This window comes from Sebastes fasciatus, chromosome 1 (genome assembly GCF_043250625.1).
Source record: "Sebastes fasciatus isolate fSebFas1 chromosome 1, fSebFas1.pri, whole genome shotgun sequence".
Classification (NCBI taxonomy): domain Eukaryota; kingdom Metazoa; phylum Chordata; class Actinopteri; order Perciformes; family Sebastidae; genus Sebastes; species Sebastes fasciatus.
In genome coordinates, this window is record NC_133795.1 from 35,989,545 (window position 1) to 36,001,920 (window position 12,376).

The 12,376-nt window shown below is 42.9% G+C and overlaps 1 protein-coding gene across 1 annotated transcript; it reads left to right on the forward strand.

Moving 5' to 3' along the window:
• The first annotated feature begins 1,367 nt into the window (after nucleotides 1-1,367).
• Nucleotides 1,368-12,057, forward strand: tsen2 (TSEN2 tRNA splicing endonuclease subunit). The gene is made up of 12 exons (XM_074646646.1): nucleotides 1,368-1,820; nucleotides 5,098-5,164; nucleotides 5,255-5,294; nucleotides 5,404-5,631; nucleotides 5,881-6,040; nucleotides 6,380-6,454; nucleotides 7,054-7,104; nucleotides 7,316-7,460; nucleotides 9,385-9,421; nucleotides 10,605-10,716; nucleotides 10,788-10,877; nucleotides 11,728-12,057. The coding sequence occupies exons 1-12, from the start codon at nucleotides 1,650-1,652 to the stop codon at nucleotides 11,785-11,787; spliced, it is 1,236 nt and encodes a 411-aa protein (XP_074502747.1). The 5' UTR covers nucleotides 1,368-1,649; the 3' UTR covers nucleotides 11,788-12,057.
• The last annotated feature ends 319 nt before the right edge of the window (nucleotides 12,058-12,376 follow it).

Here is a 12,376-nt window from a genome sequence, read left to right on the forward strand (position 1 = left end):
AAATACTTTATTAATCCCTTGTGTGTGTGTGGGGGGTGGGGTGCTCTTATATAAACATGTATGTAACATGTAAATTATGTACATAATGCTACAATATAAACACAATATATGTAAAGAAATATAAGTAAGTAATCAAATTAAAAATAATAAATGATAACATAAGAAATATATACAAATATTTGTATTGAAGCTGCAATGGGTAGAGCTGGAAGAAATATGATTATAAAAAGGTTATTTTTATAAAATGGTCACTATATCCTGACAGGAGTGCATGAGACAGGTCATCTGAAAAAAATCATGTTCCTCTGTGTCCTCCGGTGATCCTAATGGCACCTGCAGGATTTCACAGACTGAAGGAAAACAACCAATCAGAGCTGATCTGGAGCCTTGCCGTCTCTGAACAGCTGTCAATCACTCCTGAACTCCGATCAAATGGTCAAACTAGGCAGCGCTGATCAAATATGAATTAATATCCTGTTACTGTAATGCCTATTTCTCACATAAAATGTTTTCAGAATCATCTGAGAAAGTTTGTGACCCGGCAGCCATGTTGAGATCAGTTGAGGAAATACCAAGCACCGCCCACCAGACGGAGCAAACTTTCTCATTTCAAAGCTAAACAGTACACCACAAGATGATTCTAAAAACATTTGAGGAGAGAAATAGTCATTACAGTAACAGAATATTGATTCATATTTGATCAGCCCTGCCTAGTTTGACCAGTTGATTAGAGTTCACGAGTGATTGACAGCTGCCTCCGTTGAATGAACAGCCAATAGGAACGCTCTCTCTCTGAAATGACCTGTGATTGGTCAAAGTCTTCCGTCTGAAAGCCTGTAAACAGAGCCATGAGGAGGTGCAGAAGTCTAGTTTTCTCTCAGAACACTTGAATTACAATATGCTGAAAGGTTATTACGTAATTTCTGCCCAATGACGCCAAAAACATTCTGCCTACTGCAGGTTTAATATTATATTGAACGTTCAATACAATGACCAAGACCTCAGTCCAAAATAAAAGACGTCCATATCGTATCCACATGGACTTCCTCCATGGGAGACTTGAATGCCTCATCTTCACTATCCAAGCTGTTCTCAGAGTGTTATTACTGTGTTTTTCATTTAAGGGTCAGTTCACCCAAATTTACCTCTGTGCATTTTATTTGTTTATGTCTCTGTTGTTTTCACAGAAATACTGCAGCTCCTAACATATGTTGTCAGTCAGCTTTGACTTCAAAACATAAGGAATAAAAATAAATCTTTAACTTCATTTTTTTATATATTAAAACAGAAAATAAACAATACTACATTTTCTTTTGAGACTCGGTTTTCTTCTGAAATGACTTTCAACATATTTGAAGAGAACTTTCTGAGACTTAATTTAAAAAGATGAACAGCAGGTTTACAGAAAGAGGAACTGACGGAGGAGGCTGGCAGTTGCAGCCGGACACAGATTCGGTGACACCACAGCTCCAGCAGCAAAACATGCCCGACCAGCCCCTCTGAATGAATGGAAGGTTTGACGTGTTAACAAGCTAACAGGCTAACAGCTAGCAGCGTCTCTCAGCAGCAAAGCCCGGATCCAGTAGAGGACTCCAGGTCCCACCCGGTCTGACCCGGTCCCGACCCGGTCCCGACCCGGTCCCGGCAGCATGCAGGCGGAGTTCCGGGCTCCGCGGAGACGCACCCGGGTCCGTGAGGAGTACGAGGCTCCGCTGCCGGTGAGCCGCAGTCCGGAGGAGAGGAGCGACTTCCGGGCGGAGCTCATCAACCAACACGTGCTGGTCTGTCATCCAGACCACATCCGGAAGATCCACAACCAGGTCTGAGTTAGTCCACATCAGGTAGAACCTGGGCTGAGTTGGTCCACATCATGTAGAACCAGGTCTGAGTTAGTCCACATCATGTAGAACCAGGTCTGAGTTGGTCCACATCATGTAGAACCAGGTCTGAGTTAGTCCACATCAGGTAGAACCTGGGCTGAGTTGGTCCACATCATGTAGAACCAGGTCTGAGTTAGTCCACATCAGGTAGAACCAGGTCTGAGTTGGTCCACATCATGTAGAGCCAGGTCTGAGTTAGTCCACATCATGTAGAACCAGGTCTGAGTTGGTCCACATCATGTAGAACCAGGTCTGAGTTAGTCCACATCAGGTAGAACCTGGGCTGAGTTGGTCCACATCATGTAGAACCAGGTCTGAGTTAGTCCACATCATGTAGAACCAGGTCTGAGTTGGTCCACATCATGTAGAACCAGGTCTGAGTTAGTCCACATCAGGTAGAACCTGGGCTGAGTTGGTCCACATCATGTAGAACCAGGTCTGAGTTAGTCCACATCATGTAGAACCAGGTCTGAGTTGGTCCACATCATGTAGAACCAGGTCTGAGTTAGTCCACATCAGGTAGAACCTGGGCTGAGTTGGTCCACATCATGTAGAACCAGGTCTGAGTTAGTCCACATCAGGTAGAACCAGGTCTGAGTTGGTCCACATCATGTAGAGCCAGGTCTGAGTTAGTCCACATCATGTAGAACCAGGTCTGAGTTGGTCCACATCATGTAGAACCAGGTCTGAGTTAGTCCACATCAGGTAGAACCTGGGCTGAGTTGGTCCACATCATGTAGAACCAGGTCTGAGTTAGTCCACATCATGTAGAACCAGGTCTGAGTTGGTCCACATCATGTAGAACCAGGTCTGAGTTAGTCCACATCAGGTAGAACCTGGGCTGAGTTGGTCCACATCATGTAGAACCAGGTCTGAGTTAGTCCACATCATGTAGAACCAGGTCTGAGTTAGTCCACATCATGTAGAACCAGGTCTGAGTTAGTCCACATCATGTAGAACCAGGTCTGAGTTAGTTGACATCATGTAGAACCAGGTCTGAGTTAGTTCACATCATGTAGAACCAGGTCTGAGTTAGTTGACATCATGTAGAACCAGGTCTGAGTTAGTCCAGACTTGTAGAACCAGGTCTGAGTTAGTCCACATCTTGTAGAACCAGGTCTGAGTTGGTTGACATCATGTAGAACCAGGTCTGAGTTAGTCCACATCATGTAGAACCAGGTCTGAGTTAGTCCACATCATGTAGAACCAGGTCTGAGTTAGTCCACATCATGTAGAACCAGGTCTAAGTTAGTCCAGGTCTGAGTTAGTCCACATCATGTAGAACCAGGTCTAAGTTAGTCCACATCATGTAGAACCAGGTCTGAGTTAGTCCACATCATGTAGAACCAGGTCTGAGTTAGTCCACATCATGTAGAACCAGGTCTAAGTTAGTCCAGGTCTGAGTTAGTCCACATCATGTAGAACCAGGTCTGAGTTAGTCCAGACTTGTAGAACCAGGTCTGAGTTAGTCCACATCTTGTAGAACCAGGTCTGAGTTGGTCCACATCTTGTAGAACCAGGTCTGAGTTAGTCCACATCATGTAGAACCAGGTCTGAGTTAGTCCACATCATGTAGAACCAGGTCTGAGTTAGTCCACATCATGTAGAACCAGGTCTGAGTTAGTCCACATCATGTAGAACCAGGTCTGAGTTAGTTGACATCATGTAGAACCAGGTCTGAGTTAGTCCACATCATGTAGAACCAGGTCTGAGTTAGTCCACATCATGTAGAACCAATTCTAAGTTAGTCCAGGTCTGAGTTAGTCCACATCATGTAGAACCAGGTCTAAGTTAGTCCACATCATGTAGAACCAGATCGTGGGTTAGTCCACATCTTGTAGAACCAGGTCTGAGCTAATCCACATCATGTAGAACCAGGTCTGAGTTAGTCCACATCATGTAGAACCAGGTCTGAGTTAGTCCAGACTTGTAGAACCAGGTCTGAGTTAGTCCACATCTTGTAGAACCAGGTCTGAGTTAGTCCACATCATGTAGAACCAGGTCTGAGTTAGTCCACATCATGTAGAACCAGGTCTGAGTTAGTCCATGTCATGTAACCAGGTCTGAGTTAGTCCACATCATGTAGAACCAGGTCTGAGTTAGTCCATGTCATGTAACCAGGTCTGAGTTAGTCCACATCATGTAGAACCAGGTCTGAGTTAGTTCACATCATGTAGAACCAGGTCTGAGTTAGTCCACATCATGTAGAACCAGGTCTGAGTTAGTCCACATCATGTAGAACCAGATCTGAGTTAGTCCACATCATGTAGAACCAGGTCTGAGTTAGTCCACATCATGTAACCAAGTCTGAGTTAGTCCACATCATGTAACCAGGTCTGAGTTAGTCCACATCATGTAGAACCAGGTCTGAGTTAGTCCAGACTTGTAGAACCAGGTCTGAGTTAGTCCACATCTTGTAGAACCAGGTCTGAGTTAGTCCACATCATGTAGAACCAGGTCTGAGTTAGTCCACATCATGTAGAACCAGGTCTGAGTTAGTCCACATCATGTAGAACCAGGTCTGAGTTAGTCCACATCATGTAGAACCAGGTCTGAGTTAGTCCACATCATGTAGAACCAGGTCTAAGTTAGTCCAGGTCTGAGTTAGTCCACATCATGTAGAACCAGGTCTAAGTTAGTCCACATCATGTAGAACCAGATCGTGGGTTAGTCCACATCTTGTAGAACCAGGTCTGAGCTAATCCACATCATGTAGAACCAGGTCTGAGTTAGTCCACATCATGTAGAACCAGGTCTGAGTTAGTCCAGACTTGTAGAACCAGGTCTGAGTTAGTCCACATCTTGTAGAACCAGGTCTGAGTTAGTCCACATCATGTAGAACCAGGTCTGAGTTAGTCCACATCATGTAGAACCAGGTCTGAGTTAGTCCATGTCATGTAACCAGGTCTGAGTTAGTCCACATCATGTAGAACCAGGTCTGAGTTAGTCCATGTCATGTAACCAGGTCTGAGTTAGTCCACATCATGTAGAACCAGGTCTGAGTTAGTCCACATCATGTAGAACCAGGTCTGAGTTAGTCCACATCATGTAGAACCAGGTCTGAGTTAGTCCACATCATGTAGAACCAGGTCTGAGTTAGTCCACATCATGTAGAACCAGGTCTGAGTTAGTCCACATCATGTAACCAAGTCTGAGTTAGTCCACATCATGTAACCAGGTCTGAGTTAGTCCACATCACAGTCTTGTCTTGTTCCAGGGTTACTTTGGTAAAGGCATCCTGTCCAGAGCCAGACCGGACCACAGCATCTCTGACCAATGGGAGCGTGAGTTCACACCCACACCATGACATCATCATCAGTCCGGTCCAATCAGGGCTGTTCACTGCAGTCAGCTGCCCTCTGTTTCTGTTACAGAACACGAAGGTTCGTTTCTACCGGTCATCTCACAGTCCAGGTGAGTGACATCACATCCTGTCTGCTCACATGTTGACTTCACATATTAGGCTTGTAGCAGCGTTGTGTTTCTAAAACACTTTCGTCCTCCTCCACCTCCTCACATGCAGGTATGATGAACTCCTCAGGTGGGCGGGTTCAGCTCTCTCTGCTCAGGGATTGGATGAAGAAGCTGTCAATCAAACCCTGCTAAACCTCTCTAAGCCAGTAGAGATGGAAGATGTGAGGAGGGAGGTGAGAGGGGTGGAGGAGCCAGGACCAAAGGAGGGAGCCTGTTCCCACACAAAGAGGCTGCGGCCGGGGTCAGAGGTCAGGCCAGAGGCCAAAAGAAGCTGCAGGTAGAGTGGCTCTCTTCTCTGTCACCAGACTCCTCTGAAAAAGCTGCCAATTTTATATTCTGCTTTGTGTATTGGAAAACACGCAACTTAGAAACTAAAACATCACACGTTTTCATAAGTTGTGGGTGCTCAGCTGATTCAGCATGTTTATAATGTTAATAATAATAATAATAATAAAAGGTTTAAAGGCTCAGCTCACCCAAATTACAAAACAAAAACACATTTTCTCTCTTCCCCTTAACATCTCAGGTTGGGCCCACAAGACCACGACCCTGACCTAGACCCTGACCCTGATCCCAGCTCAGACCAGGAATCTGACCTAGACCCTGACTCCAACTCGGACTCTGATCCTGATCCTGATCCTTTGGTTCCAGGTCCTGGTTTCGTCCTGGTGTTCCCTGACAGTGAGGTGAATCTTCAGGCGTTTGTTTTTATTGTTATCCTAACTGTGACGTCTCACTCGGATCACAAAGTGAGTTGTTGGTGTTTCAGTTTAGTCAAAAATTATCTTAAATAAATGAAAATGAATAATTTCTCCACAGCCAGTAAATAGTTTTATCAGCATCCAGAGTCTAAACTGGAAGTTTGATCTAACGGAAGACATTTCCATTAAAGATTGGAGGGAAACGTGTTCAAACTCAGACACAAACTTTATTAATATACAAAGTGACGGCTGCTTCAGTACAACTGGATGATTCAGAAGAACTGTTGTTGTGTATAATTAGTGTATATGTGTGTGTGTCTGCAGGTTTGTGGGGGGGTCAGGGAGGTCCGGCGTACTCCGATCTCTCTCACAGAGTGCCTGCAACTCAGTCTGGAGGAGGTAACCCACCAACACTCCCACTAACCATCAGACTGGTTCATGTTCTCACCTCCAGTTTGAATTATTTACACTTTTTTTCTCCAGCTTGTTTCTGTCTATAAATACTACATTACCCATGAGCCCCAGCTGCTGATCAGAGAGTGAACTGATATGTATCTGAATGGTTGGTCAGAGAGCTGAAGGTCATTAAAGGGTCATTAAAGGGTCATTCTGTAAATTCTTCAGCAGTCAAACTGTCAATCACCTCTACCTGTACCTGGACAGCAGGTAGTGGACAGCTGACTCGCGAACTCCGACCAAACGGTGAAACTAGGCCGCGTTGATCAAATATGAATCAATATTCTGTTACCTTCATGCCTATTTCTCGCCTCAAAGGTTGAGTGTGCTTGTTTGATGTTTTTGTGGATAAAGTATTTCTTTTAGTCCAAAACTGAAACTGATTTCTGTGTGATGTTTTATGCGTGACACTTTTATTGAATACATTTTGTATGCAACCCTGGCTGGCGCCCAGTTAAAAACAAATCTATAAAGGTTTGTTGCATAAGAAACCGTTGCAGCGTCTTCACTGCTCTTCATCAGCTGTCTGTCTGTACCTACAGGCCTTCTTCCTGGTCTACAGTCTGGGCTGTCTGTCTGTCTACCTGCACCAGGTAACTGTCTGCCTGCCTGTCTGTCTGAGTTAAAGGATGATTCCGTTCATTTAAACTTGAATATTATTTTCTTGTCTTGTTTGACTTCCTGCTTCTACATTTGTATTTATGAGTGATTAAATAACAAATGAAATCCTGTCACATTCATTGAATCCAAACTTGTTTCAGTCATTTAATGACATCATCCATGTCCTCTCCTGTGATTGGTCAGGAGCCCCTGTCAATCATCCAGCTGTGGAGGAAGTTCCGGTCCCTGCGGCCTGACTTCGTCAGCTCGTTCGCGGCCTATCAGCACTGTCGAAGCAGGGGTTGGGTCCCTAAAGGAGGGGGCGGGGCCAAGTACGGCGTTGACCTCAGTAAGACACACACTGAAACACACACAAACACACACACACACACACACACACACTCACACACACACACACACACGGGTGTGTTCCATTTCAGGCTCATTTCAGTTTCCCTGGAAAAGAAAGAGTTAGAAATCAGTACAGTGGAAACCGCTTATAGTAGGGGTGTAACGATTCATCGACTACATCGATGTATTGATTATATTCCTACGTTCCAACTACATCGATAGGTACTCAGCAAGTTGTTCTTCACGGGAGACGTATATTGATATAAAATTGATTTGAAATGCAAAAATCGATTGTATCGATATTAAGGATTTTATATTGTTTTTTAGCACTATTATTAGTAAAGAAATGTTAAACGTTAGTCCGGTTGACTCTCCAGACATGCGGCAGCTTGCCAGCTCTGCCCTCTTCAGCGCGAGCACGCATCCATGGCGTGCATGCAGACGAACGGCGCACTGGACTCCTCGCTCTCTCACCCGGTAGCGGCGTTGAGTGAGACGGGCAGCAGTCTGCATGAGCTGGCTGCATGTTTCAGGCGCTATCAATCCGCTTGGCGAAAGCGGCTTCACCCACAGGTGCTCTCCCCGTGCGCTGTCGTTTCTTCATTCAGAGAAAATGACTTTCCTTTCCAGTCATGATATCAATGTGCACGCTGCATCAGCCTCACGTATCCAGCCGGAGACCAAAACAGAAATTCAACTAACGTTAGTCTAACGTAGTTTTAAAATGCTTTTCCGTATGTTTTCATGTATGAAAAGACCCCAAATGAACCATGTATGTGGACTACTGGATTACAATAAGTGAATTATTTAAACAGCGTTTGTAGAGGAATGATTCTGTCCCAAGCTGGTTGATCTCTATCAGCGGTTGATCTCTTTATTATTGCTCTACTGTTTAAATTGAAAATGAGGACAGAAGCAGCAGGTTGAGCCAATGTTTATTTAACTTGAATAGAAGTTGGTTTATTATATTTTTTGTTAATTATTGCACTGCCTTGTATCTTGAGAACTGAATTAGCAGGTCCTGAAGTTGCACTTTTTATTATTTCAAATAAAAGCTGTATGTATTTGCCATTAATCGTTGTTTACTTGTTTATATCCATAATTAATTTATCCCTGATTCCCTTACAAGAAAAACTTTGAGGAATCCTGACCTGCACTGTCCAATATCAGCTTTTTATTTCACACAGTCACACTGATTGAATTTTTGGCAAAAAAAGTTACCGAATCGATTTCAAATCATTGAATCGTATCGTATCTTTCGCTCCAGATGAGCCAAATATAGCCCTTGAATCGTATTGAAACCATGAAAATCGTATTGTAGCGTTGTAAAAACGTATCGTTACACCCCTGGCTTATAGTGATCAAAAAGCTATGTGCACGGGGAAAGCACATGTGGTTGAAGCCGCCCTAGTCAAGTGGATTGATAATGCCTGGTCACATAATGCCGCCAAAGTGAAACTCTGTCGATCCTCAACCAGCTCTGCGGCACCGCAGCACGGTCAACATATGCAGACGTATGAGGCCCGCCTCCCTCCATGCCACTCACCAGGTGAGCGAGTGAGGAGCCCCAGCAAAGGGCAAAGGGACGCCGTTCATCTGCATGGTGCTGCGCGGTGCTGCATGGTACTGCATGTGTGTTGCACGATGCTGCATGTGTTCACTTGGCGGTTTCACACAAAACTAAATGGTACAAAAACAAACTGAGATTTTCTTGACTTAAAAATGTATGTTTTAAATTGACAAACATATGTGTGATTCATGGCACCATTCAAACAGGATTAATAAAATACTTGTCTCTCTGTTGACTACCGTGCATATTTTTTTGTAATAAAGTCCCATGGGGTCCACCGGAAGGGGAGAGACCTCGCCTCTCTATTATGTCTGTCACATTTTATATGATTCACTTTTCTGTGTACTTTCAGTGTTGTATAGGAAAGGACCACCCTTCTACCATGCCAGGTAACATACACACACACACACTATGGGGGTTGCAAAGGTTCACAGAGGACAAGACGCACATACTCACATGTGATTATTTACTAAAAGTGCCACATGTGTATAGAGTATGTACGTGCGTCTGTGTGTGATTAGTACAACTCAGCCATGCAGACGCATGATGCAAACGAAAATAAAACAATATGAATTGAATTTTGGAAATAATTGTTGATCTTTTTTCAATCAATTTTGACTTTTTTATTTTACCGTCCTTGAAACCCTTAAAGGGACTATTTGTAACTTTCAGAAATGCTTCTTAACAGCGACACCTGTGGCCGTGAAATCAACGAAAGTCAGCGTCGGGCTCGCGCTTGTGCTCGCTTTAAATAGACCTGAACGAGCATCGCTCAAAACAGTGAGGCGACACACGTCAGCTAAAACCACAATATCACTCTATATTTCAGCTGCTTTGCAGTAATGTTAGCTGACCAGACGAAGATCTCTCCATGAATCAATGCTGATACTGTGTTTGCTTCTCCTGCCTCAGCGCAGGCTTCAGCAGCGGGGCTCCGTAGCGAGAAACTCGTCTCCCTCCGCCCGCAGCCGGAGTGAACAGGGAGACACCGGCACCCGGTCGGTAACGAGACGACAAGGTTTCTCTCTGTAGAGCCCCGTTACTTCCCAAGACACGGGAAACCTCTGTTGGTCTGGTGAAGCTGCAGCATTTATTTCTGCACAAACGTCCCCTGTACGTTCACTAGATATTCTCAGAGCTAAACTAACTCTTCTGCAGTGTGGAGTGAGCGCGTGTTCACGTCTAGAGGTGGAGCGAGTACGCGAGAACGCGCGCGCTGTCTGAGTGAAGGCAGGCAGGCAGAGGAGTGGGGACGCCGGCCACACGTGAGCGCGCATATGCGAGCGCGCATGTGTCCCGACCCGGTACATTTATACGCTCAGAAAGTTACAAACAGTCCCTTTAAAACCAAGTTTGAACCCTCAAACTCGAAAACATGTCGCTCTTTTTTTTATCTATCTTTTTTTTTTTTTTAAATCTTCACTTTCTCACAAATGACTCTTTTAAAAACTCTCCTCACTTTAAAAAGTAAATTAATTAAAAATTAACTTTAAAATTAAAAAGTACATTTTTAGTAAAAAACCTGTCCTCCATACAGAAATGTCACAAATTGTCCCTCTCCTCTTCCCATAGTTATTCGGTGGTAATTGAGCGGGTTGATGGTGAATTCAGGGGCTCCACATTGCGTCCGTTTTCGTGGCGTTCTCTGGCGGCTCTCAGTAGGATCACCTCCAACGTCTCTAAGGTAACGAGTCGTCAGACGACAGATCAGGTGAGATCTGATTCAGGTGTTTCATTTCTCTGTTTGTTTTACAGGAGCTGATGTTGTGTTACATCATCTATCCAGCCGACCTATCAGAAGCTGAGCTGGACTCACCGGCCTGTCTGAGCAGACTGAAGGTTCAGGTAAACAACAGGAAGCAGCAGCAACTATTCAATAAATCAAATTATTGATTAGTTGATTGAAAGAAAAATAATCTGAAACTTTTAATAATTCAAGAAACTTTTTGTTTAAAGTTATTTTAAAAGCAAACGACCTCTGTGAATAAATGATGAAGCAGGGAGAGCTGAAAACATCAGATGTGTGTGGAGAGATGAGAAGACTAACCTTCCTCACATTAATACAGGAAACAAACGGAATGTCATATTTCCATGTAGGGCTGTCAATTGGTTAACATAGTTAATTACGATTATTTGCACATTTTTTATCTGTTCAGAATAAAAAATGGAGATTTGTTAAGATTAATTAAGCTGATTCATTTTCTGTTGATGGACTGATCCATTATGGTGGACGAAACATGCCTAAATAAATAAAATAAATAAATGACTCGATAAATGAATAAATATGTCATTAAATGTAGCAAAATGATATTGAACATAAATGTAAAATGTGACATTTACGGAAATAAATAAGGAAAAATTGTGCAGAAATGAATAAATGCCTAATACATAAATAAATATATACATGTAAAAATAAATAAATAAAATTAAGTAAATAGATAAGGGAATTAAGTAAATAGATAAGGGAATTAATAAAAAGCAAAATCTATATAAAAAAAAGCAAATTAAAACAGAAATAGCACTTTGTCACGTTTTATCAATTAATGGCTGCATTTATTTTTTATATTATCTTTCCTATATTTATTGACATATTTATTTACTTATTCATTTATTTTGGCAGGTGTCCTCCTCCATAATAATAAAGTTTGATCAAACAAAAGAGGCAATAGAGTGTAAAGGTCTTTTCTCTCAACAGGAAGTGATTGTCAGCAGGTGGGTTTCCTCCAAAGAGCGAACGGAGCAGGACGACATCTGATTGGCTGGCAGGAGACTTCCGAAACTGATGATGTCAAAGAGTGACGTCACAAAGAGACAGAGCTAAAAATGGATAAAGGATAGGAGAATAATATTTTTGTCATGAGAGTCAGGAACAACATGAAGAGTTTGAGAGCTCAGATGTCTGAGTGTCCCTGATGTCAGCATGAATCCTGACAGGGAGTTCCAGACCAGATATGTGTGTGGTGCTGCTGCATGTTGTTACTGAAAAACAACAATAAACAATAAATGTATGAATCAAAGAGCTGCACAGCTGTGTCATGTGTAATGTTCCTGTTTTATATGTGACCATGTTTTAATCTGCTGTTGATACAAACTCAACATGTCCTCCATGTTCACCTGTTTGTCTCTATAATGTGCACCAGCCTCTGAGGGTTGATTTACTTTCTTTAATTTCAATTTCTGTGTGTTTCATTGGAATGATGTGAAGAGATTTGTGCTGCCAAAAACAAATAAGTAAAATAATGCACAAAGAAAATAAAACTGGTGATTATTTAGGTTTAGGTTCTTTTAATACAGGGGTCAGCAACCTTTAAAAGAGCCATTTTAGGCAAATTTAAAAAAAAGAA